Source organism: Suillus fuscotomentosus, assembly GCF_016647785.1.
Source record: "Suillus fuscotomentosus strain FC203 chromosome Unknown F5891scaffold_68, whole genome shotgun sequence".
Taxonomy (NCBI): Eukaryota; Fungi; Basidiomycota; class Agaricomycetes; order Boletales; family Suillaceae; genus Suillus; species Suillus fuscotomentosus.
Window position 1 is genome coordinate 236,173 of NW_024539580.1, and position 25,790 is coordinate 261,962.

A 25,790-nucleotide genomic window follows, 5' to 3' on the forward strand; every position below is an offset into this window, starting at 1 on the left:
AGTGAGCTGGCATGTTATGTCTGCGGACCGGATTCTACCGTCATATTTTACACTGCGTGTCCCTGCTCAAATTGCTGTCAGTTGATTGAAAATGACAGTAACTTCCAGTGTGGAAATGGAACTGAGTGGGCCTGTCTTTCCCTGCTGCCTTTCGAGCCCGAGTGTTAATGTTGTTCACTTAGCGTGTTGTGCGCAAGAGGACGTGAAGGAGCGCTGTGACGTGGCTTGGAAGTTGAATATGAATGTTGAGTACCAGTGAGTGTCAATGCGCATTCATTCAAGTTGATTGACGTGGTGGTTGTGGACCTCATTTCGACTCCGGCGACGTGACACGCGCACGTGACTCTAACTTATTTGACGCCTGGAAATCGATTTCACTTAAGCCGTACCAATTAATATATTGGAGATCTATGTATATCAATTCGTCAGAACCGACGCACGTACTATATTTGACGGTTTTGGGACAACAGAACTATACACAAAGAATGATCTATGTAACATCCGTCCATTCCATGATTCACAGTGACTGACACAGGTAGCGAAACACGAGAAACAACATGTAGTGAGTGTAACGACCACTATAAAGGTAAAGATTTGCTGAGCTCGACCCACGCCTCGGTACCTGTGAATTTGCCTAATAAATCATCCATATCCGATACAGTTTCCTCGGCATTTATCTGCTCAGATGTTCCTTTCCTCAATTTCCGGAGATTACGCTTGAAGCGACTGGAGGTAAGTGCCAGGAGCACCTCAAAACATTCCACAATGAGAATCCATAAAGACCAATTCGTGTCCGATTCAGAAGTGTCGAGGTCCGCGGGTAGATGGCGGAAGGGATTCACCAGAAAGGCTGACTTCTTCTCGCCACACGCAATAGCGCCTAAAGTCGCCCACTGGTCGAGAGGGCGCGATCCCTGCGGTAGGATTCCCTCCCGATAACGAAAGAAAATCCAGACGAAAACCCACATAAACGATTCTAGATCGTGGCGATATAGGTGTTTCACTTTGCCTTGTTGACCCTCTTCGGTGAGAAGCTCGAGCGCCATGAACGGTACCGTGCCCGTACGCTCGTTTCCCTGAGGACCCAATGCATTCGCCAACGACGACAGATCGTAGTCGTTTAAGACACCGATCAGTCTGTCGTTTTTCCTGTACCACATCAAGTTTCCAGGGCTGATATCTCGATGATAAACACCTTCCTTCCACAAAGTGAGGTGGCCTGTAGGCTATGTCAACGAAGAGTCACATAAGCTGAATCAAACACATACATAAGATACACTGACGCCAGGCGTCGAAAAGATCCTTGCCGTGGAGCTTCGTGATGGAGTGGAGCTTGCGGAACACAAGAATGTAGAGCACGCGACCTCCCGTGGTGGGTTCAGGAACGCCGAGCGCTTCTCGAATGGCGGACGTGGGATTCGTGAACTTGTGATGCCAGAGCAGCTGGGGAATATGCCCTTCGACAGTCGGGTGCCTCTTAGCGATCTCCTCAACCTTTCTCAGGATCTCCGGCTCGCTAGTGCGACTCGCCTCTCCCCAAAAGATCTTGGCCACCATTCCATCCTCGAAGTTACCATATTTCTTAGTCAGCGCTTCGCTAGTGACAGGAACCACATTGGTGGCCCGCCCTTGTAGTCCGTAATGCGTCACTCTTTCGGGGTGGCTGGTGTGAAGCAACAGGTCCACCGTTCCAAGATCTTCGTCCTTGATTTTGAATTCGTGGCATTGTTTGCCCTCAACTTCAACTGGGAGGAAGTCCTTGTTTCGGCCCCAATCGTGAACATTGAAGCGTTGTAACGCATATAACAGCATCATGAATCGCGGGAGATCTTGCATAAAGTTGATGCCCGAGCTTTGAACGGTGCCCTGGCGATCATAATACCAGGTCCAGATCACATCGTCTAAAAAGCGGTGGTAAGAGCGCGACCAGTCTCGACAGACGAACGAACCCACCGATAACGATAAAATTAATCAGATGTTCGACGGCAAGATTGGCCGCAAACATTTCCGCAGCGTACAGACCGGTCTGGACGGTCACATCTGGCTCGTCCGCGTCAGGATTGGCCTTGGGTTTTTTTGCGGTAGATTCCAAAGTGTCCGCGGCCTTGCGCTTGGAGCTGGACCCGCCCTTGGAAGTCTGTGCAGCGGTGAGGCCGGAGGATTGATCTGCTGCTCGGTTCATTCAGTTTGATCTTGGATACAAAAATCAAATCACTCACGCGCGGTATCGGACGCAGGTTGTGTTGCTAGGGTTTGCGAAGGGCCTGGCGTAGGCACTTCAGCCTTGAAATGACCCACCGGCAGATGTTCTGGTTTAGTAGGGACGTGGTCTATCACTATATACGAAGAGGGCGGCGACTTGATATCTTTCGTCTTTCTCTTGAACTCGATGCAAGCCAAAACATCTTTCCAGGGAAGTTTTTTTGGCTTTGCCTTTGCGTTCTTGTCCATGTGATCCTTGCGCTTCTGACCGTCCTTCCGTTTGTCTTTCTGTTTGCCCTTCTTGCCGCCCTTCTCATCTTCAAATAAAGCGCATGCGCTGTTCAAAGGAAGAATGACGACATCGGGCTTCCGAATTGATTTCGCCTTCTGGTGGGTTTGATACATGGGCATGTCGTTCTGCTGGAAGATCATGTCCACGGTGGAGACAGGAGCGCGCATCCCGTCAATCTTGATCTCTTCAAGACAAACGAGCGCAATATTCGTCGCATCAATAAAAGGGCTGTAGAAGTCGGGTTCTACTCCTGGACATGCGCTTGCAATCGTTGTAAGCCTAGAAAGGTGTAATAATCGAAAGAGCGCTTACTATTTTTTCAAGGCTGTCTCGATGCCCGAAGACGGTATGCCTCCAGCGGAGACCTGTCCATTGCAAACCGGAAGAACTCCCTTCAGGCACTTTTGCAGGAGCTCGGGCTGTTTCGTCTTCGGGGCGCAAGACGCACGCTGTAGGAGGGCTTGCAGCATGGCATCTGCCTTGCATTGTTTGGCCTGCTCGATGTCCCGCTGAATCCATGGCCGAACCTCCTTAACCCTTCATCGAACGTCAGGTGCTACTCCATAAGAGCAAGAAAGGTACGTACTTGATACCGACCAAGTTGATGTTCTCGCTGACGACGGAAGCCCCACGGCTGTTTGGGGTGGACTCTAGTTTACTACCACCTTGACTTAATGCATTGACGCGTGGCGGAGTAGCCGATGTGCCTGTCTCGCCAGCAGGGGACATGACGCTAGGTGTTCAATGATTACGCTGACTGAGTGTTGTGAGCAGAGCTGGTGAGGGAGAGAAAACTAAGAGGATAAGGAAGACGTCTGCTTCCTGCTTGCCTTATATGCGGTCAACGAATGTGGCGCAAATGTGGTGGACCATCGATCATTGATTTGATGTGGATTGATGTGGTGGTTGTGGACCCTACAGTTTAATTCGTGACTCCGACGACGCGTTCCCATCAACACACGCACGTGACCTTGACTTATTTTTTGAATCACCAAGTTCTTGAAATCGATTTCAGTCAAGTCGACGTCCGGTTGTACCATCAATATTAGAGATCTGCATAATGTAATACTCTAGTACTCTGTCAATTCGCCAGAAAACAGATGAGCTGCCGCGCGCCAGGGAGTTCATGTTTTTGCATGCTGAAAGGAACTCCACTATCTACGTGCACAAAAATCTTGTTCTCGATAATAATCAACAGAAGTTCTTCTAAGAATTTTGATTTTGGGATTGTAGAGCGGAGTCCGATGCTCGCACCATGTTCTAAACAGAAAGAAGACTATCAAATTCATGACTCAGTCGCAGTTCTCTAGTATTCTTTTGTTCTCCTATAGGAACAAAACATCGTTACCCCCGTTTAGATCCCTGTGCTACGTAGATGCATGACAATATTACTGTTAATGGACGTTGCTGTGTATCTTTGGTGATGTCGGACCATCAATATGTTTGATCCCTCGCAGGAAACCCTTCTTGTCCCGTGGTCTCGCCCATATATTCCTAGTTGATCTCGTGGCCTTGAGAAAGAGCGATCCATCTAGCGCTTCCGCGCCTTCCAGTCAAATGTCCCAGAAGCAAACTCAGTGGTCTGCAAAGCCAGGCTACGGGCCCTACTCGAGTTTCGTTATTGGCGTAGATCATGAACACAACCTCGAATAAAAAAATTAGTCTCATGCATGGTCCACAGGCCCAGTCCAGTTTTTTTTACATGACTCTCTTCTATTGTTCACTTTGTCCTCCGACAGTCTATCCCTTGTTCACTTGACAAGGCGTTCATTGGGTCGATTCGATGATCTGGAACGGAGATCATGCTGTAGCTCATGGCTCATGAATCATCAAGTCTCCGTCCCATGCATTGGGTATGAGAAGTCTATAGTAATTGTACAGTAAGAAAGACCGATCGTTGAAAGGTATGTATCCAAGACAAGCATCTATCCTAACATTTGGTACCCCTCATCCGTCAGTTAACCCGGAGGCCCAAGCTCTATCCCACGAGCAAAAAAACCGGCAAAAGTGGGTCTGATCACGCGTAACCTCGAAGGAAAGACCATCCGATTCCACCCTCTTCTTTCCAGGATCCGTTATAGAAAATGGCGGGGTTGCCCAAGGGAAGAATTGAGGGTCCTGCCTGTACAGGGGAGCAGACACCGTGAGTCGCTCCACATGCAAGTCTAGTCCCCTCGTAGGATCGATATATGAACGCATGCTGAAGGGGGCAGCCATATGCGGGTAGGCTGCTGAAACGGCTTCAAGGCTCTTCATACGAGCCCATGGAATATCTTTCATCCAATCACACAGCGAGAGTTCGGGGGATTTTAAACCCCTGCTGATGTCGCGAAAAGTGTTTGATTCCTCATCCAAATCGGTCAGGAAGGTGAGCTGGGTGATTGGTGCGAGGAAAGCACATCCTTTCGGAATGTTTTCAAAGATCTTCCAGTTGCTGCTGTGACGAATTATCGTCAGATTTTGTGTTTTACTGGGAAAGGGGGAGTGTTCATGGTCGATATTGGCATCTGCGCGGGAGGTCCACGCATCTTCCACGCTCTGAACAATAAGCTTTAAATGGTAGACGTCAATCGCAAGTGCCGGTGCAGCGAGGATTACCGGAACCAGTACGCTCATGTCCAGCTCGAATTCAGGCTCTTGTAAGGGATGTCGTAGAAAGAAGTGGTTAACCATCGCCCTCTGTGCATTGGGGGAATGGTCAAAGAAGTCACTAATCCACATCCTCTGCACAGCAGATGTATAGTCAAAGAAAAGGTCGCTTTGTTTCTGCGCATATGCTTTCTGCATAAGCAGAGCATTTACGAACTTTTTCACGTCATAACGTCGGCGGAGTAAGATCGTATGCAGGAGTTCGGGGAGGACGATGCGTCTCACAAGTCGAGAGACGAGACATAGGGAGAGCGCCGTTGAATAGGGAGTTTTATCGTCATATTTTTCCCTTTGGGAAAACGTCGGCTCGGCTGCATATTCGAAGATGATGGTAGCGATCTCAACGGGAAGGCCGCTAAATGGAGAGCGGATAGGAGACTCCATGATGGGAGAGGTGCTAAGCTGATTAGAATGAGCCCGGCCTTTAATATTTTAATACTTTCCTGGTGTCACATCCACAACAATAGATGCATATTGTGTGTAAGACCACAAGTTGTGACCCGGTGGCCCATTAATGTTCCTTCTAGGTCGTACAGTCCTGTGGAAATTACTATTTATAATCACACAAGATCGATCATACCAATGATGTGAATGTGGTACAAACCGTATAATTTACCTTCCGAACAGACTCTAAGTTGGGGTTATTGATTGAAGTTCACCTCGCCCTACCCTACACCCATACAAAAAGTATCGGTCGGAAGAAAATTATACCACAGTGAACTGGCATCTGTTGCATTCCAGAGCATCCACCGCTAGTGTTGTTGGTAGAACTCACGCAAACGGAGTAGAACCTCACAAAACTCCATGATATCCATGACTCGCGGAGATGTACAATGGGTGTGATAGTACAGTCTGTGAAAACCGACGCCGCTAAAGTAAGATGGTGCATGCAGGAGGACAGAGGACGCTCCGTCGTATCAAAGACAATTCTGAGTAGCTCGCATGCGCATAGACTCATTCAGGTTCCGTCATGGCACGACTCTTATAGTGCATGGTTGGCCACTGAGACGAGTTGTCTGCGGGACAAAGTTTTCGCTGCACTTGAGCAACATGTGATGAGGATGCTCGGTAAACTATGAGATAAAACTTATCTTCCAAGTCGATTGACACTTGTCATATTTCCCAAACTGACCTCATAGCACCCCGCGGCCGTCTGTGCGAGCTACATTTTCCGCCAAGCAGATGCAAGTACTAGAAGACGCAAAACTTCAATTGGTGAGCATCTCTGAGCAGGTGAGTAAGTGTATGAGCCGCATCTCTCTATCTCGAGGTTGGACTATGGTATTCAGTTGAGGTTGCAAGAAGGATTCGAGGCTGGGTCAAAAGTACTGGATTGAGTGACAGCCGAGTCGCACAGAAGATGATGCTGATCGTGACTTGAGTAAACTTGGAGGATGTGACGCATTCTCTCGTGCCTAGATTATAAATTTTGATTATTGTGATGGCAAGAAGCTCTACGGCGAATAGGTCGTCCGAAGTCGCCCGCAGCCTTTCCAGTACTCGTTCGAAGTCGTGAATTCAGCGAGAGAAGGGCAGCCTCGCGCAATGAATTTGATGTAGATAGTTATTTGCGCTGTGAAAGGTGCGGGATTTTGAGCGCTCGGATTCTCGGAAGCAACTCGGAAGGCTCGGCAGTGGGCACCACACACCGTGCAAAGTATCATATATCAATGTATCATACTCGATCGGATTTCCTTGTTGCTCCCAGATTTTGGTGTTTCACAGCTTCATCATTTCGTTCTATGAACCAGTAACCAGCACTGTCTCATCAGGAGAAAAGTCCAGCAAGAAGATTAATTGGACTCTGGAGTGAGCTTTGATGCATGATGAGTTGGGTAAGTGATTCGCCAGTTTTTCCGTGCCAGACGATGACCTCTTCACCTTTATTGCCGCTTGCTATCAATTACACACTTTGTGACACCATGTCAATCTCGACACCTCCCTACTATACCTCCATCTTTCTCAACGCAATACCTGTGTTCAAGTCCCACATACGAAGTGTCTAGTCGGTCGAGCCCGTAACCATCTATCATTTATCGGGGAACCCTGCGACTACCGTCGCGTCCTTTTTATGGCCTTTGAACTCTCGCTGGAGTGTCGTGATTTGAATGAGCTTCGACATGCTATCAGAGGTTGATGGCGTTAGTCGCGGTCCAAGTGGACTTTGGAGGGATTGTGGGTCTTTCTAAACTTTCCCTAAGCTGCAGAGGTGCGTGTATTGCGTGTTTTATGCTACGTCAACCTGCCTAATTACCATAGATACCCAGAACATGAGGCTGTTTGCCTCCATGCCTTGATCGCTATTATGGTAATAGGAAGATTGCATCTTGTTGTCTCTAGCACCATTGTGACAGCTTACTTGCAGCCCAGTCTTTGGGTCATTTGGTATGGGGTGCTGCCTCGCTAACGTCATCTGGGCCGTTCAACAGCGACTCAACCCTCGACATCGACGGTCGCCTCCATGTTTTCCGCCTGAAACATGTCGTCTGCGGGGTAAATACTTCAACTTCAGGCTATGTAGTGAGTGATCATCTCATTGCATTCTACTTCTACGGTACGTACAGTGGTTCTGCAATGGATAACATGTTTTTGACTGATAATATCACAGAAAGAAACTGTGGGATCGCAGATCATGCTATACTAATTAAGAGTAGTTTAATGGGCAGTGCTCCGACATCTACTTCTATCCCTGAGCTCACGTCCGTGTTCCCAGGATAGTCATATCAAAGCCTTTATCATCATCTGCTTAACATCCAGTACCCCTCATCCGTCGGTTAACCCACAGGCCCAAGCTTTATCCCAAGAGCAAAAATATTGTGAAAAGTAGGTCTTATCACGCGTAACCTCGAAGGAAACACCATCCGATTGTATCCTCTTATTTCCAGGATCCGTCACAGGAAACCACGGTGGCCCCCACGGGAAGGAGTCAGGATCCTGCTTGTAAAGGGCAGCAGACACCGTGAGTCGCTCCACATGCAAGTCTATTCCCCTTGTGGCATATGCAGCATATGAAATTGACTTCAAATCGTGGAGGGGAGGCAGATGCGGGTAGACCACTGAAAGGGTTTCAAGGCTCTTCATACAAGCCCACGTAGTGTCCTTCATCCAGAAAAACAGTGAGTCTCCTGGCGAGTGCACACCATGGCTGATGCCACGAAAAGTGTTTGATTCCTCAGCCAAATCGATTAGATGAGTGAGATGCGGGATTGATGCAAGGAAAACAGATTCTTTGATCTCATTGGAAAACACGTCCGGGATCCGGCCTGTCCAGGTGTCCAAGTCATCGCCTCGACGTATTATTGTTAGATTTTTGGTTTTCCCAGCAAAAGAAGCGTGTCCGCCGACATTGATATCTGTGCGAGAAGACCACGCATCTTGCACGCTCTTCATGATATATATTAGATGTTCACGGTCAACCGCAAGTTCTGGCACAGCAAGGATCACTGGAAGCAATACGCTTACGTTGCGCCCGAGCTCGTTCATTTTTGAGCATAATCTCTTATAAAAGGTAAACCTGTTGTTGCTCGGCGGGCGGGGTTCTGCATAGACGAAATAGTCAAATGCATTACTCATCCACATCCTCTGTATAGCGGAGGTATAGTCAAAGAAAAGATCGCTTTCTTTCTCAGCGTACGCTTTCTGCATAAGCAGGGCATTTGCGAACTTCTTCAAGCTGTGATGTCGGCGGAGCAAGATCGTGTGCAGGAAATCGGGGAGGATGATGCGTCTGACAAGTCGAGAGACGAGACATAAGGAGAGGGCGGTCGAGTAAGGATTTTTGATGTCATATTTCTCCCTTTGAGAAAACGTCGGCTGGGCTGCGTCTTTGCAGATGGTCAAGAAAATCTCGATAGGAAGGTCGCTGAATGGAGAGTCGATATCAGGCTCCATGATGGACAGGATAGATACGTAGCTCATTAGAATGACCCTGCCTTTAATACTTTCAGCGTCAATTGTATTCGCAGCAAGAGATGCACATTCAAGTTATGTTGTGACAACAAGGATAAAAAAAAATTGTGACCGATGGTCCACAACAGTGAACGTTTCTTCTAGGTCACACGATGTACTCTTGTCCTGCGGAAATTCCTATTTGCAATCCCCAAAGAACGTCATAGCAATGATGCGAATGTGGCATGAACCGTAGAATAACTGCACCATTCTGCGACTCTGCCTTTGTAGGCAAGGTGCGCATAAGACTTCTCCCAGTCATTGTTAGGCTCTCGTCTATTTGTTGTCAGCACGATAACCACTCAATCAACAAGCCCATTCAGTCAAGTCACTACGGCCGAAAGTCATCTATCTGACAAACAGTGTTACTCCTCAGTGCGGTTTTGTAGGTACCATCTACCAACGGCTTCCTACAATTATCCTCGTGTCGTTGCTCTATTGTCTGTCTATATGATAAGCATTTGATCCACAGATCCATCCCTGACTCACTATGTCTGATTTGGATGAAAACCCTGATGGTACGGAGTGATCTTGATGAGTTTGTAACTGATTGCTGATACCCAAGATCGTAATGATGTGTAGTTTGGACGCCTTATTATGATAGCCACCCCAAGGAGTCAACAAACGAGAACACACAACAGAGTCAAGACAAGTGCACTACCATCCTATGATCGTGCTATTCCATAGTGTTGCAGTCCCCACCATCTCAAGCTCGAGGACTAACCAGTTTGCTGATGAACGTTAACCCTTGCCAGGACAATAAGAACTACTTTGTTTCACAACGGTCTATCGCATGTGTTCGTTCATCGTGCACCCGCTGTTGTTGGTTTCCTTTCACTCTCTAGGATCTGGAACCGGGATCACGCTGCGACTAATGGCCCATGAATCATACAGTCTCCATCCTATTCATTGAGCTTGAGAAGTCTATAAATAAAAGTACAATCCGACAGAAAACCAATGGCAAGCGGGCACATATCCAAGATAGTCATATCAAAGCCTTTATCATCATCTGCTTGACATCCAGTACCCCTCATCCGTCGGTTAACCCACAGGCCCAAGCTTTATCCCAAGAGCAAAAATATTGTGAAAAGTAGGTCTTATCACGCGTAACCTCGAAGAAAACACCATCCGATTGTATCCTCTTATTTCCAGGATCCGTCACAGGAAACCACGGTGGCCCCCACGGAAAGGAGTTACGATGCTGGTTGAAAAGGGTAACAGACATTGTGAATCGCTCCACATGCAAGTCTATTCCTCTTGTGGCATATGCGGCATATGAAATTGACTCCAAATCATGGAGGGGAGGCAGATGGGGGTAGACCACTGAAAGGGTTTCAAGGCTCTTCATAGAATTCCATATATCGTCCCTCAAAAAAAACTCCGTGGTTTCTGGCAAGGTTAAACCACAGCTGATGCTGCGAAAATCGTGTGAGTCCTCAGCCAAATCGATCAGGTGAGTGAGATGCGGGATTGATGCAAGGAAAACGAATGTTATGACATGGTCGTAAATCGAGACCACGTCTTGGGCTTGACGTATTATTGTTAGATTTTTGGTGTTCCCAGGAAAAGAAGAGTGTCCGCCGACATTGAGATCTGTGCGAGAAGACCATGCATCTTGCACGCTGTGCATGATATACCTTAAATGGCGACGGTCAACAGCAAGTTCTGTCGCAGCAAGGATCACTGGAAGCAACACGCTTATGTTGCGCTCTCGCGCCTCATCTCTGTTTGAGAACAAATATCTGGCGTGCCAAAAAACGGGAGAGTCTTGGTTCTCCAACCGGGCCTCTGCATAGACGAAATAGTCAAATGCATCACTAATCCACATCCTCTGTACAGCGGAGGTATAGTCAAAGAAAAGATCGCTCTTTTTCTCAGCGTACGCTTTCTGCATAAGCAGAGCATTTGCGAACTTCTGTACGCTGTGGCGTCGGCGGAGCAAGATCGTGCGCAGGAAATCGGGGAGGATGACGCGTCTGACAAGACGAGAGACGAGACATAAGGAGAGGGCGGTCGAGTAAGGATTTTTAATGTCATATTTCTCCCTTTGAGAAAACGTCGGCTGGGCTGCGTCTTTGCAGATGGTCAAGATAATCTCGATAGAAAGCTTAGGTGCCATGATAGAAGGGTTAGATACGTAGCTCGTTAGAGATGGCCTTGCTTTTAATACTTTCAGCATCACTCGTGGCGTCAGATCCGCAGCAAGAGATGCATGTTCACGTTGTGTGTGAGGCCACACGTTGTGACAACGAGAGTTGTGACCAGTGGTCCATAACACAGTTATTGTCACCTGGGTTGCCCTATTAATAAGCCTTATTATACTTGGCAGTTACGTGTCTCGCCAACTATAATTAGGCTTGGTTTCATCAAATCCCTACACCAGCGTTAAATAGTGCCCCAGCTCCTCAAAATACCTTCAAAAAAACTATGTACACCTCACTATGGTGGGCGCGCGCGCGCATAGGCTATATTCGGTAAGCATCCCGCCCCGCCTTAATTGCGTCATATTCCTATTTTAATTCGGCACGCTCGGCAACACCTACTACGCTTCCTAATTCGAACCAAGGGGCCCTTCTCACGCTTCCTAGCTCTCCTCATCACTGTGCTCATCGTCCCTGCCGTTCCCTGCCTCCATCGTGCCCCCATTGTTCCGCCTTTGTCGTCGTCGTCGTCAACCTCCTTCGTTCCTGCCGTTTCCCACCTCCCTCGTGCCTTCTCAACCTCCTTCGTACCTTCGTCGTCGTCGTCGTCCGTACCTGCCGTTTCCCAACTCCCTCGTGCTTTCGTCGTTGCCCTCCTTCGTATCTGCCGTTTCCCGCCTCCCTCGTGCCTTCGTCGCCCCAACCCAGTAATGCCTCGTGCCTCAGGTGTCGGGAGGGTCAAAGGGCTCTCGAAATCCATCATTTCCCATGGTTTTAGAGGGGGTCATCGCTATTCCAAAGTCCTGGCAGCCGGCAAACAAAGCCAGCGTATGGCAGAGGCAGATTCCAGCCGCCAGGCTGCTATACAAGGTATGTACTATTTTCTTTTTTTATCATTAACGCTTATTGTTGTATTAGAAATGTCATCAGAGGACCGAAGCCGCGTCGAAAATATGATGGCAGATTTTGGAATGGACGTGGAGGTGTTCACCCATACAGTGCCTCCAGGTGAAGAGGCCTTTGACCTCAGTCACGCAGGTGGGGAGCATGAGGCATTTGAAGACCTTGCTCATCAACTGGCGGATCTAACTGGATAGTACGTATTCACCACTGTGTACAACTCTTCAAATATTAACACCCATTGTAGTCATCACATTGATCCACGAATTCGGGGAGAACGCATCGACACTCAAACCGCTCATTGGGGCCTTCAGATAGATCGTCTCGTTGACGCCTACTTAAACTATCGCAGTCGAGATTCCGGGGACGGTATGCCTGATATTTCAGATCAGGTCCTGTCAGGTGTCGATGCTTCATTCTCAATTAATGAGATTGAACTCATTGATACATTCAGTAAGTCTGAAACGTTCCTTGATATCTTGTACTTATTTTTTCTTTGCAGCACGAAGGCGCTCGCATCTACGACCTTTACCGTCTCATCAATACCCGAATGAAACCCTCATCTACTATGGGTACATCGGGTGTGCCCCGATGTATCCTTCTGTTGCCATCTCGCTTCGTACACTCGCTGCCTACCGTCAGTCGCACCGAACGTGTCCCCGGTTCAGTATCCAATCACAATGCAAGACTTTATGTTACCTTCACGATGTACATACATTCCTCACATTGAGGTTCGTTTATTTACGTTGAGTTTGTAGATTCCATATCGGCCATACTTAAAAATGCAATTCTCGGCAGCCTATGACGTTTTTCTAGAAATCCTCCATCGCATCAACCAGCGTCTGCGTCAGGCGCTCAAACGGGATACCGTCAACTGGCGTATGTTAAACACATGCCCTGCATGCTTTTACAAGCTCGACGATGAACCTGCCCTCGATTTTGAATGGCTGGTATCAATTGACGGTAACAATAGCCTGAAGCGATGGGACTCGTCCATCTATGGTACCACCGCCCGATCTGATTCTCGCACAGCTCGTTCGGATTATTGGATTCATGCTGACGCTGTTGACAAGTTTGAGAATGAAGTCAAATCCCGACAAGTAAGTGTTTACTATGTATACAACTATGTTCTAACATTATCTTTTAGACAGACTTGAGGAATGATGACGACTGGGAGGATGAGCCTACAGACCCGGATCATCCGGGAGCATTCACATGCGTCAATCGATGGAGAAACGCTGGCCCAGACTCATGTAAGAAGATGTTTGCCGTATTCCAAGAGTCAGGTATTTTTATCGCTTCATGCCGCCATCGCTTTGTGCTTCTCGCGTGTGATATGATCCGAAGCGGAGAACTGTAAGACCGCATTTTGATCTAATTTTTATATTACTAATGTATTCTGGCAGTGCGAAATATCCGATAGCGATCATCGACAAACTCCTTACGGTATATGGAAAAAATGGAGGTTGCGCGTACGATATCGGTTGCGCATTCTCGAAGACGTTAGCTAATAGTACGTTGGGCCCTCGTGCACACGATCTCGGCTTTCGGATGATGGTTGGCGCCTTCCATGGCCATGCGCACAATCGAAGGTGTCAGCTTGACTGGCACCCAATGTATATCTCTGGAACTGGCCATACTGAGGGCGAGGGTTGTGAGCATATCTTCTCTGCATCTAATGAGCTTGCGCGTAGCACAAGGCATGCTAACCGTTTTCATCGCCACCAAGCCATCGAGGAACATTTCGCTTTTTGGGATGCCGATAAGTATGCTGCACTTAGTAAGTCAAAAAATCAAGCTGTAATTGTAATACTGATGCCGCAGTGTCAGGTAATTATTTGTGGACTCATTATCGCGAAGCGTTGAAATCTGTTCGGTTGCTGACAGCCGAGCTAGAAACTATCAAGGCCGAGCTACGCCTTAGCGACAACGACTTCCCTGGATTCTTTGATCAGGAACGCATATATCTGGATGGTCTGAAGCAGCCAGCTCCACGAGATCGACTCTCTATACGTTACGTTGAAGTACTAGATGAACTCGCTGAAAGAAGGTATCGTGCCATCGACTACTAACTACCACCCATCCCCTGATATGAATTTTAATAGAGCTGAATGGGATCTCGCCCGTGAATCTGGCAATAACGCTCTTAATGGAGTACATATTGGCAGCTTGGAACAGATGCATGACGCCCTGAAGCAAGCTCGCATCCGAGTTAATTCTTCATACGCCAAATTACAGCATGCCGAGGGGCTTGTTGCTCATTGCGAAACACTCTTATCTGTCGATGAGAGATGGTTGATTGGCGGTGACGAATACAAACGTTTCAAGGAGGAAGCGACACTCGGCAAGTATCGTACTGCATTGGATGAACTCGAACGTTTGGTCGTCATGAGATTGTTTGAACTCTCAAAGCTCTCGTTATCGGGCACAGGTTTGAGATTTCCACTACTAGTAAGCGCTTGTACTATGACTGATTCGTTTACAAATTGTTTAGGATACAAACTACGTCAACAGATTAGTAAAGCTTTACAGCGGCGCTCGGACACTATTCGCAACACGATCAATCGCTACAATATCCAGGCTGCTTCCCTCATCCCACCGAGACAAACGATCGCATGGAAAGACATTGCCGAATACAGTTTCCTTGGCGAGTTTGACCTTCTGCGTGACTCTCGTACTGACATCCAAGACAAGGATTGGGCAAGGCCAGCTCACCGTGAGGCGACTACAAAGTACTTCAAGCTCTGCCGAGCTCGCGAAGAAATTATTCGACTCAATATTGAAATTCGCCGGCTCCGAACTGCTATCCACGATGAAACCATTGACACGTCTGCCGTTATCGACGAACTTCTTGTAGCTAACCCTTTGCTTGCTGCCGAGTTGAAACGCCAGTGGCGCTCACGGGCGGCTATCAACGCTGTGCACACATATCGGTTAGATCAGATTGAGAGACTATTTGGATTCTCTGGTATTAGTGGCATTGGAACTCGCCTTGCGAATCCTGCGTTCAGCAGACCAGTCAATACCAACGGTGCTAGTTCCGGTGAGTGTGGATCTTTAACTACCTATATCGCATTAATTCTCGCCACAGCACAAGCAGAGAATCCTGATTCTTCTGCGTCGGAATTCCATGATATTGAAGCCCTTGACCGTGAAGAGCACGAAGTGGTCACCGAAGACATGGCTGATTTTTTGTACTCAATAAACGACTGACACCATCTCTGCTTTGTAATTGTTTTTTTTCATGTACCGCATAGGACTACATATATGAGAAGTTTTCTGGTTTGATCGGTGATATAAGAAAGAGTAGGTAGACGATTGTATAAGTGATTGTGTGGGTGATATAAGAAAGAATTGAACAACTTGAATACCTATGATGTTCGGATAGGTTAGTTGGCGACCCCGAGCTTTCTGCATGGTGACCTCGTCGCGATTCCTTGATCCAACTTGAATGTCGATGATGTTTGGATAGGTGAGTTGGCGATCTCACCTTGATCCAACTTGAATGCCGATGATGTTCGGATAGGTGGACCAACTTGAATGCTGATGATGTTTGGATAGGTTAGTTGGCAATCTCAAGCTTTCTCCTGTGGTGACCTCATCACGATGATATTCAGATAGGCTAGTTTGGCGACCCCTGGTAGGCTTTCTTGAATGTTAGGGAGACTCTTTGCCTGACTCGGAGGATTATGCGGCTATCTGAAGTGTCATGCCGTTCATAGCATAGTCCTTTGTCATTCCTGTATGAATATGCATTGTATACTATTTTGTACTATGTAGTTGTGTGATATCCGATCTTGCAAAGTGAGCTCACGTGCTGTATTGAGTGTCAAATCACGGACAACGCAATATTCTGCTGAACACATGTATTCAGCTGAATTCTATAGCAGCAACTTGAAGTCGCCAGCCTTTCATTTTCTTCATGGTTTATGACCACTGCTATTTCATGCTTGATCTGTGCTTCTGGAACTCATTCCAGAATTGCATGGCCTGCAAAAGTGAGTATTACATTTTACGTTTTGGCGCTTATCTGTGCTTTTAACCTTGCTTCACAACTACAGACTACATCACCGGTTCCATAATGGTCACTCCAATCTCTAGCCTCAGAGCCACTGCGTCTATCACCTCCGTTCAGCCCTCAAGTCAAACCACGGAATCAGCCACTAAAAAATTCGCCATCCCCAGTCTTGCCAATCTACACAACTCAACGTTCGCTCAAGGATTCAGCAATAACGAACGTCAAGCGGCCGCCAGGGCTTTACTGAGACACGACGTTCACATTGACGGGACACACTATCAGGCTAGACTGCCTGGTGGCCTTCACCCGTCGTACTTTGCCTTTAGCAGCACTGCTAAACGAACCAGTGAAAAATCCCTTACCCACGAGGAGCTTCTGGAGGCATCACTGCAAGATGTCTTCGACGCCGTGAGTCATTCAAGTCAGTGTCCGCATCTTATTTATGTCTCACTTGTTTCCCAGCTGAGTATGCAAGATCGCCTTGATGGCGGAATTTCTGTCCTCATTCGATGCGCTGGGTCTGAAGCAGTCTCTTCACCCGAAAACCTCCCTGTCGACCTCTACATTACGCCCCGCGAACTACAAGAAACTCCCGAGCGAATTGGCGGAGACCTTGCCGTCTGGGTGCAGGTATTTGCCCAGGAGTTTGCAATGCCACACCTCGAGCGGTTCAATCAACGTTGTGTCATCGAAAACATCCAACCGCCACCATGCTGTAAGTAGTAGATCATTTTCGGCTTCACTGTTCACACAACTGACTCAAATTCAACAGTTTCTGCGGCTCATATCAATGTCAAGGGCCCACAGTATCTACCTGGCCCAGTGGTTGCTACTGGAGCGCATATACAATGTTCTGCTCAACCGGCCCATACCTTCACGCAAGAATTGAAAGCAACTGCGGTGCACGATGCTCCTTCTGCAGCTATCCGCGGGGGTGCAGAAATGAGCGAAGGTATTGGCGAGAACATTTCGCCACAGCTGACCACCCAACACACACGAGTTCGCCGACGCAGGCACGCGGAAATTTTCACACCCGGCAAGGTAACTAATGATGGCCCGATTTTTTCGGTACCAAGACTGGAGCAGGATACTGCATGTGGACCGCCACTCATTAGTATTGGACCGAATACTGACGCCGCTCTGGATTGGATTAAGTTGGGGGATGAAGTTTTACCTAAGCTCCGTGTTCTAGTTCAAACTGTGCGTAGCAGCCGATGGGAGGCAGTGTTCAGGTCTCCAAAATGGGATCTCTCGTACGAACATGCTTCCATTCTGTCTAGGGCGCTCCTGGCTGACCTTCAGGGCATGCCACGTAGCCCTGATGTTGTAAAGGTCAGTGATATTATTTTGGCTGCTGCTGTCATACTAACTCAATTGAATGTCCATAGCAGCCGTCATCTGTCCTCATGTCCATTTTGAAGCTTATTGGTATATTGATTTTCTTATGCGGCCTATACTTTTTCGGCATCTTATTATTTTGGCTGTAGATCACTTTCCCCTTTTGAGTCTTAGTTATAAGCCATGTGTCCTGTTTTTTTGCCGTGGGTTAGAAAAAATAAATGCATTGGTGTGTATAAAATATTCGTATTCAACTACAAAGGCCCTTTGCTGATTTTTGCCATCCTTCTGTGGGTGATGGTCTCCCAGTCCTTCTATGCTGCGAAGCGTGCGAAGCGCATTCAAGCACCACCTCGTAGTCGTCCTAAGGTCACCCTCAGCAAAGAAGCTCGCGCGGCACTCAAGTTTCAGCGAACCGAGAAGTCGCGTCAATTCAAGGATGCGCTTGATCTTGCATGGGGCCAAATTGACGATGTTACAACAACCATTGCTGCTACCCATCGCAAGAGCTTCCGTCGTGTACAGCACAATTTATACATGGGTCGGGGATCACTCCGTTCGAAGCATTCAAAGCCCAGCGTTTGGAATGCATTTTGCTGGAAGAAATCTCAGGAAGCGAAGAAAGAGAACTGTAAGTCTGTTGATTTGTATCATATGCATTTTCATGACTCAATGTTGAATTAACAGGCAATGGCCACGGAAAGGAAGCACTCCAGTCACTGGTCCGCGACCACAAGGATGAATACCACGCTCTCACACAGGAAGAACAACAAGAGTTGCTCCAGGAATTCGCCGACCAGAAGGAGACCAAGGTCTCTGGGTTACGTGTCTCAACGAAGTCGAAGATCAACGACATCACTCAAACCCTGAAGGCGGTAGAAAACGAGGTACGCACCCTCGAATTGCAATACAATGTTACTAAGTGTCTCGTTACTAGCTCAATAGTTTAAATTCTCGCACTGGCGCCGAGGTCATGTTGTATATGATGCGCGGTACTACTGATCTACCTCTCCGTGCAATCACCTTCACAACGCCGGGTGTCAATCACTTTATGGACTCTGTCATCGGCATCGATACTCAGGACTTCCTCAGCAAGATGGAAGGTTTCGCTATCCAAGGGATACAAGGTACAGTTTTTCCGTTGTTATTACATTCTCAAGTTAATTTCTATTTGTACTAGGTGCCGCAAGCAACCATCAAAAAGAGGTCTCTAAGGTTCGCGGAGACATTCGAGCAATCATCACCCAGAAATTGAGTAAGTCTTTCCCATCTTTTGACAGCACAGAATTCATTTTATTCATAGGGAAGGTGACCGGAGAAAGCAATGCCAGGATGCAGTGGGCAGACTACTTTCGTAACGTGGTCAACCGCTATCAGGTCGCCATCAAAGGATGGCCGGAGCATATCCCATTCACAAACCTCAGCAGTGTGACCAACGCGCTTCCGGACCTCCATACTCTTTTAGACTGTTGGAAGTCGGGCGATACGAGGTGGGAAGTGTTGAATGACGAGGAACTCGAGCAACTCCGTCGCGAGCGCAATGAAAAAATTGACAGTGGTGACATTATCGAGTCCCGCCGCAGGACACGGTCCGACAAGGGTAAGAAGCGAGTACGACATGCGATAGCTGACCCCAGATGTAGCAAGAAGCACAAGAGTGCGGAGACCATTGAGTCCAGTGACGACGAAGATACCCAGAGTCATGGACGGACACCAGACGGTTCGGAGGATGTCAACACCACTCCGAACGCCAACTCGAACTCTAATACGACCGGGTGTACTGCTGGACGGACACCAGACGGTTCGGAGGATGTCAGCACCACTCCGAACGCCAACTCGAACTCTAATACAACTGGGTGTACTGCTGGACAGACACCAGATGGTTCAAAGGATGTCAGCACCACTCCGAACGCCAACTCGAACTCTAATACGACTAGGTGTACAGCTGGACAGACACCAGATGGTTCAGAGGATGTCAACACCACTCCAAACGCCAACTCGAACTCTAACATGAGTGGGTGTACTGCCGAGCACCCAGTAATGTCAATTCCCCCAGACTCAATCATCCTTTCCCCTTCGAGCAGCACCCCAGTACCATAACAATATCCCAGACTCAGCCATCCTGTCCCCTTTGAGCAATGTCCCTAGTTTCATTATTCCTGCGCTATAACTCATTTCTTGATGGAATCGCTCGTGATAGACTTAGTTTGTTTTTATAAAAGTGCAATGACATCTTAGTTTGATCTACAATATCACAGTGCAAGTAGAATATGACATAACCCAGTGCAATGAGGTGCGACAAACTACAAAGGGACAAAGGAGAACAACAAAGCTACAAAGGAGGGCGACGACGAAAGTACGAGGGAGGCGGGAAACGGCAGGTACGAAGGAGGGCAACGACAAAGGCACAAAGGAGGGCGACAACGAAAGCACGAGGGAGGCGGGAAACAGCAGATACGAAGGAGGGCAACGACGAAGGCACAAAGGAGGGCGACGACGAAAGCACGAGGGAGTTGGGAAATGGCAGGTACGAAGGACGACAACGATGAAGGCACAAAGGAGGGCAACAACGAAAGCACGAGGGAGTTGGGAAACGGCAGGTACGAAGGACGACGACGACGAAGGTACGAAGGAGGTTGAGAAGGCACGAGGGAGGTGGGAAACGGCAGGAACGAAGGAGGTTGACGACGACGACAAAGGCGGAACAATGGGGGCACGATGGAGGCAGGGAACGGCAGGGACGATGAGCACAGTGATGAGGAGAGCTAGGAAGCGTGAGAAGGGCCCCTTGGTTCGAATTAGGAAGCGTAGTAGGCGTTGCCGAGCGTGCCGAATTAAAATAGGAATATGACGCAATTAAGGCGGGGCGGGATGCTTACCGAATATAGCCTATGCGCGCGTGCGCGCCCACCATAGTGAGGTGTACATAGTTTTTTTGAAGGTATTTTGAGGAGCTGGGGCACTATTTAACGCTGGTGTAGGGATTTGATGAAACCAAGCCTAATTATAGTTGGCGAGACACGTAACTACCAAGTATAATAAGGCTTATTAATAGGGCAACCCAGGTGGTTATTGTTTCTTCTAGGTCACACGATGTACTCTTGTCCTGCGGAAATTCCTATTTGTAATCCCCAAAGACCATCATAACAGCGATGCGAATGTGGCACGAACCGTAGAATATACCTTCCGACCCGGGTCGATGACACATGAAGTTCCGTCATAGCACAACTCTTACAGTGCATGGCTGGCCACTAAGTTAAGTTGTTCCCGGACCAATTCTACTTCGACGGTATGTACAGTGGTTCTGCAATGGGTAACATGTTTTTGACTGATAATATCACAGAAAGAAACTGTGGGATCGCAGATCATGCTATACTAATTAAGAGTAGTTCAATGGGCAGTGCTCCGACATCTACTTCTATCCCTGAGCTCACGTCCGTGTTCCCAGGTCATCTGTCACAACTGCAACTAGGTCTGCGACTGAAGTCATGCTGGAGAATTGCTTCTGCTGCTCTTGAGATGGGAGAGTGTACTCGCTCACTCTGTTTAGATCTGACATTGAGATGCAGCTGATATGCTGTAGCTTGCAGTTTGTCACTAGACCCACCCTTCCGCTTATCAGCCGCGACTGAATCCACTGCAGTTTTCGATGTACCTCGCGTATTTTGCTTTAATGCGCCCATTGTACAGGACTTAGTGACACAAATTAGGATTGAAGCTTACGTTCTACCTTCAATGTACATATGAAGACCGCTCAGCAGGATTCTGGATGCGATCATACGCGGTTCGGCACCCACCAAAGCAAAGACGAGGCTGTTAAGTGAATCTGTCTAGTCGTTCCTTGACTGTCGAGGACGTTCGACTGAGTTGCGCCTCTATCTCGAGGCTGTTCGACAATGAGTGCTTAGTTGAGGTTGCGTTGAGGTGCAGAAGGATTTGAAGACTGAGTCAGAAGCACCAGGTCGACTCACACTCGCACAAAAGACGATGTCGCAGTATTTTCATGGTGACTTGAGTAAGAGAAACACGAAAGTGAATTATATTGAAAGTATGAGGATTACACTGCAAGAGTATGAAGGTAATCTGTACAAAGGCTTCGACTTGAAGTTGATGTACACTAGAATAGAGAATCCATGATCAATGACCGGTAACAGACGACAGCAATACGACTACACACCAATGAGAACAATTCTTTTCCCAAGCATTTTCTTCTTGGAACATGTAGCATGCTCAAGTCCCTATGTCGCTTTGTTAAGTTCATGAAAACTCCATCCTCTAAGTCCTTGAACGTATTCTCGTACAAAGACGTGTTTCGCGACAGCGTCCTCGACCTCCCACAGCATGCCAACGACGCCCTCAAACCGTGAACATTGCAGTCCGGTTGCATGCTGGATGACATCGTTGGGCGTCTGATCATCGCCGACAGTGATATTTCATGCTGACAGAAACACAGCATACGAGCTGCATCAGAGTTCATATCTCATTGTGAATGAAAATGTGAAGTTGAGTACGGTCCTGCTTACCATGGCAAGCAAGGTGCACCCAGTTATTCTGTTGCAAAGCCTCGAGTGCACCTGCTCGTGTAGCTGCATTACAAGGAAATAGTGGTACAGTTGGCCGTCGCAGTAACGAGCTTCTGGACGAGCTCGAGTTCGCTGCTGACAGTCAAGAGTATCTTGCCTCCAATGCCTCCTCAAATCGATATTGATACATACATGACTGCGGGTATGTGCGCAGAAGAAGGTTGAATATTATTTGCGTCAATGGAGCGTGAGGACCACAAAATAGATATGATGATATAGAGCGACTCACCTAAGCTCTTCCAGTCTGATATACCGGTCCTCTAAGTTACCAGGCATGATGATGCAGGTGATGCAGTAACATGACAAGGAACGAAGATGGGCCGCCTGAGTGGTGAGTGGGATTATCAGCGAGTGGCGGTCCAGCAGCTGCGCGCGTCCTTCAAATGTGTAGTATTGGAGAAGGGCGGATGATGGAGATATGGCGGCAGATGTGCGTGACACTTATAGAATGGGAGTAACCACATTAATCAGGGCAACGATACCTGGTCGCTGAAGGCGATGACAAGGTTCGGGGTGGGAAGATGGATGTACTCGCCTGTGGCATTCTCGGTGCATTTCGGAAGAGCCAAATTTATACAATAGGAAAGATGTATGTTACCAAACTCTGATACAGAATCATTAACAGTGCAGGCCAAGAGGCGTGCAATGGAGAAACCCGAAACACCAACACTTTGCTTACCATAAGCAAAAACCTTCATCTCAGCCACTTTGGCGTTAGAGCATGTTGTCGTCTGAACTTCTCGACAGCACTTCAAATCTTCGCCAAATCTTTTGGTAACTTGGTGGAGGTGGTGGTTACAAGTACCTTAGAGTAATTCTAGATACCTGTAACAATAAACTGCATATGCTCAGCGCTGTAGCTGATTTCCCCTGCAAAGTGAATATTTTGGATTGTTTTGGCTGCACGTGAGTCGTTATTTCACGTGATGATCAATTAATGAGAATTACATGCATCACTCACTGCGGAAACGAGAAATTGTCCGTATCCAGATAGAGGATAGATAGCGGTGTTAACTGTACCTAAACTAGATATGTGCAATGTCATCTGCCTGGGTTCAAAAAAAGTGCGGAATGTCACGATTTTCGAACACTAGCTGTACTCTAGTTAGATGTAATGCTTGGTGTCTAGTTTGAGGACCGTCAAGCAAACCATACTCGAGGTGAAGTATGGATAGGACTTAAATGTATATGTCCTCAGGTATGGATAGAACATAGATAGAGTCTGGATTGCATATAGATAGAATACAGACATAGCTTAAGGAAATACATGCGGATCCTCCTACGCAGCTCAGCGCCCCGGACCTCCATGAACCAGATAACAAAAAGGTGCTTCTGGATGAACCCCCCGTTGTCCACATCCTCTCGTTATGTACCAGCACCATCTAGGCATGCAGCGCCATCCAGATGGAGCTGACGCTCATGTAGACCAACCTGTCAATTCAGCACAAAACACAAATCCACACCCTGCACCATTACCCCCGATGTTTCCAAACGACCCATTCATGGACACGACGCCTGATCATTGCCATGGTTTCCGTCCATCAGTGTTGGGTTTGTACAGCGGGGAGGGCGGGGGATATGACTTTGGAGGACCGCAGCCTCAGAGTGGATCTGGATTGAATCAATTGCGTCCTCACCAGTTTGACCAACCCACTTCCAATGGGTACAACCCAGTGAATGCCACTCCGTACGGCGATCCTGGATCTCGTGGGCATTCGGTACCCCCTGGTACACCCATGATGGGTGCCGGCGAGCATCTGGGTATGCGAGGATATTCAGTGCCTCCAACGCCCCAATTTCATGGCACTATGCAGCGAAACGACTCGTCAATGAACCATAACAACTTCCAGCAGCAGCTACTCACCGAGATCCAGAAAATGAATACTCGTCTTGCCGCTGTTGAATCTGCTAGCCAGATTATCCTCACAAACCAGCAAACAGCCAACGAACGTGCAGAGAAACATGAAAATGTGCTCAAGGAGTTGCTGACAAGTGTTGATGCGATGATGGCATTGGGTGCATCTAAGAGCACCGCTGGCAAGAAGAATATCTCTAATAAACATCCGGATTTAAAAGTAATTGACTACTCACCGTCGAACATACTGCATGCTGACTATATCAGCCTATCATACAGCCAATATTCTTTGAGCTCTGTGGCATAGACCACAAGGTCCGTGGAGAACGAACAGAGCTACTAGCGCAGATCCCACCTCTTGAGAACGGCGAAGCCTATGAGGTGTTGAATGGAGTGAAGGAGTGGAGGCCACGATGGGCCGCAAAGATTGATGATAAAGTGAACACTTTATATATAGCAGAGGTTATTGATCGTGTTTGGGATAATGAAACGGTACGGAACATACTTTTCATTAATATTTATCCCGCTACTAACCACTCTGCTAGTGCTTGCGAGAGGACCCGAAGAAGACACCAGAGATGAAGGATGACGACTATAAACGCAGTGTCATCACCACCATGACAAAATCCTACTGGCGAAACTTGAGTCAGCAAATTTCTATCCTCGTATCTGCTGAGAAGGTCGAGAAGCTCACCAACAAGCAAACAAATTCACGTTGTCGAGGGAGGCATCAGACCGTAAGTAATGTATACTAAGCAAACATAAATGACCACCTACAAATAACATGCACAATAGACAGCAAATCATCATCGTGGTGCCATTCCAGACTTTGAAAAATCCTATGAGTGCAAAGGTTCAGTTGCACTAATTGATACAGATTATGGGTCGGATTACGTATCATATGAAGAGGGTGAGCTGAGCGCTGATTCAGCAGAGCGGCGTAAAGACCAAAATCAAGGCAAAGGAAGTCGAAAGGTTGTAGGGTTGGAATGGCGTTCATTAAATGTAAGACATTAAACTTTATCAGGACCCAACTTACCTTTATCGCCAATAGTACATAGCATTTCTCCGGGTCCTAGACGAGATCCACAGGCATCGCAAATCCGGTGGAGATAATAGAGGGGTGGAAACTAATGCACAGGAGGGAACTGCTGGACCGTCATCAAAGCGCCGCAAAGTAACTAAACCAAAGGACTTACACAAGACAACCTTTGATACCCATCCCTCCAAGATGAGCTCTCGTCTCCCTAAGTCAGGCAAGTCGACAGTCCTGTTCAACACAATGGTGAATGCGGTATGGTTAGAGGGGCACAAGGAGGTCAAGGTTGTGGAAGGCATAGAGTGGCTCAAGGACTTCAGGAAGTCTATTCGCGAGGAAGACTTGGCGGCAGAGGACAAGAAGTATCTTGATGAGCTGGAGGAGTGGAACACTGATGAAGAGGATGAGGGGATTTAGCTTTGAATGCACTCACTCAATTTTGACACTATGATTACATGCGCTGTACATATCTTGCAACGAAATTCACTGCATTGCGAAAGTCAGATGTCACAAATCATTCAGCAAACGAATGGAAACTTTCCTTAGCCAAGTCAATAGTTGCCCATACCTTTACCCCATCTGCGCCAATTGAGACTGTCGCGCGAGCGAGGTGTCCATGTATGCAATCAAGATCAATCAGACTAGGGAGTTGCGTGTCCGACCCTTGATATTCTTCTAGTTCCCAAAGACGGACACCCACGGCAGCGCTGCAAATTAATCAGGACATGAAACACGTAACAAAACGAGGCAAATAGTTACAAGTCTTCCCAACCCGTGCTTGACCCATTCCATGGCTTAAACCATCGCATGCGGTGTAGAAACAAC

At 47.7% G+C, this 25,790-nt stretch overlaps 10 protein-coding genes across 10 annotated transcripts; 4 read left to right on the forward strand and 6 right to left on the reverse strand.

The window, feature by feature from the left end:
* Positions 1-578: 578 nt before the first annotated feature.
* Positions 579-2,473, reverse strand: F5891DRAFT_1151743 (uncharacterized protein; the record flags this gene model as incomplete). The annotated part of the gene is made up of 3 exons (XM_041365156.1): positions 1,954-2,473; positions 1,269-1,901; positions 579-1,219 (listed from the first exon to the last, which is right to left on the reverse strand). Exons 1-3 carry the CDS (start codon positions 2,180-2,182, stop codon positions 579-581), a joined length of 1,503 nt encoding a protein of 500 aa, XP_041220893.1. The 5' UTR covers positions 2,183-2,473.
* F5891DRAFT_674592 (uncharacterized protein) lies at positions 2,024-3,584 on the reverse strand. The gene is made up of 3 exons (XM_041372747.1): positions 3,081-3,584; positions 2,807-3,031; positions 2,024-2,755 (listed from the first exon to the last, which is right to left on the reverse strand). Exons 1-3 carry the CDS (start codon positions 3,221-3,223, stop codon positions 2,212-2,214), a joined length of 912 nt encoding a protein of 303 aa, XP_041220894.1. The 5' UTR covers positions 3,224-3,584; the 3' UTR covers positions 2,024-2,211.
* Positions 3,585-3,889: 305 nt separating this feature from the next.
* Positions 3,890-5,614, reverse strand: F5891DRAFT_1059515 (uncharacterized protein). Its single transcript, XM_041362836.1, has 2 exons — positions 4,453-5,614; positions 3,890-4,398 (listed from the first exon to the last, which is right to left on the reverse strand). Exons 1-2 carry the CDS (start codon positions 5,525-5,527, stop codon positions 4,307-4,309), a joined length of 1,167 nt encoding a protein of 388 aa, XP_041220895.1. The 5' UTR covers positions 5,528-5,614; the 3' UTR covers positions 3,890-4,306.
* Positions 5,615-7,704: 2,090 nt separating this feature from the next.
* Positions 7,705-9,184, reverse strand: F5891DRAFT_674714 (uncharacterized protein). The gene is made up of 2 exons (XM_041372748.1): positions 8,606-9,184; positions 7,705-8,527 (listed from the first exon to the last, which is right to left on the reverse strand). The coding sequence occupies exons 1-2, from the start codon at positions 9,059-9,061 to the stop codon at positions 7,907-7,909; spliced, it is 1,077 nt and encodes a 358-aa protein (XP_041220896.1). The 5' UTR covers positions 9,062-9,184; the 3' UTR covers positions 7,705-7,906.
* Positions 9,185-10,121: 937 nt separating this feature from the next.
* Positions 10,122-11,237, reverse strand: F5891DRAFT_1175737 (uncharacterized protein; the record flags this gene model as incomplete). The annotated part of the gene is made up of 1 exon (XM_041365731.1): positions 10,122-11,237. The coding sequence occupies exon 1, from the start codon at positions 11,208-11,210 to the stop codon at positions 10,122-10,124; it is 1,089 nt and encodes a 362-aa protein (XP_041220897.1). The 5' UTR covers positions 11,211-11,237.
* A 1,321-nt stretch (positions 11,238-12,558) lies between these two features.
* Positions 12,559-15,345, forward strand: F5891DRAFT_960402 (uncharacterized protein; the record flags this gene model as incomplete). The annotated part of the gene is made up of 7 exons (XM_041375727.1): positions 12,559-12,840; positions 12,891-13,238; positions 13,280-13,488; positions 13,539-13,912; positions 13,963-14,187; positions 14,288-14,563; positions 14,627-15,345. The coding sequence occupies 7 exons, from the start codon at positions 12,559-12,561 to the stop codon at positions 15,343-15,345; spliced, it is 2,433 nt and encodes an 810-aa protein (XP_041220898.1).
* Positions 15,346-16,297: 952 nt separating this feature from the next.
* On the forward strand, positions 16,298-16,768 carry F5891DRAFT_910561 (uncharacterized protein; the record flags this gene model as incomplete). The annotated part of the gene is made up of 2 exons (XM_041373616.1): positions 16,298-16,558; positions 16,613-16,768. Coding segments are annotated over 2 exons (417 nt in total), but the record flags the coding sequence as incomplete, so codon positions are not given.
* A 1,035-nt stretch (positions 16,769-17,803) lies between these two features.
* On the forward strand, positions 17,804-19,180 carry F5891DRAFT_915596 (uncharacterized protein; the record flags this gene model as incomplete). The annotated part of the gene is made up of 5 exons (XM_041373700.1): positions 17,804-18,119; positions 18,176-18,375; positions 18,426-18,615; positions 18,669-18,743; positions 18,792-19,180. Coding segments are annotated over 5 exons (1,170 nt in total), but the record flags the coding sequence as incomplete, so codon positions are not given.
* A 2,124-nt stretch (positions 19,181-21,304) lies between these two features.
* F5891DRAFT_1175738 (uncharacterized protein) lies at positions 21,305-22,693 on the reverse strand. Its single transcript, XM_041365732.1, has 6 exons — positions 22,301-22,693; positions 22,012-22,207; positions 21,666-21,926; positions 21,578-21,605; positions 21,460-21,498; positions 21,305-21,431 (listed from the first exon to the last, which is right to left on the reverse strand). Exons 1-6 carry the CDS (start codon positions 22,345-22,347, stop codon positions 21,364-21,366), a joined length of 639 nt encoding a protein of 212 aa, XP_041220901.1. The 5' UTR covers positions 22,348-22,693; the 3' UTR covers positions 21,305-21,363.
* Positions 22,694-23,900: 1,207 nt separating this feature from the next.
* F5891DRAFT_960401 (uncharacterized protein) lies at positions 23,901-25,382 on the forward strand (the record flags this gene model as incomplete). Its single annotated transcript, XM_041375726.1, has 5 exons — positions 23,901-24,146; positions 24,194-24,418; positions 24,496-24,667; positions 24,726-24,931; positions 24,981-25,382. 5 exons carry the CDS (start codon positions 23,901-23,903, stop codon positions 25,380-25,382), a joined length of 1,251 nt encoding a protein of 416 aa, XP_041220902.1.
* Between the last annotated feature and the right edge of the window lie 408 nt (positions 25,383-25,790).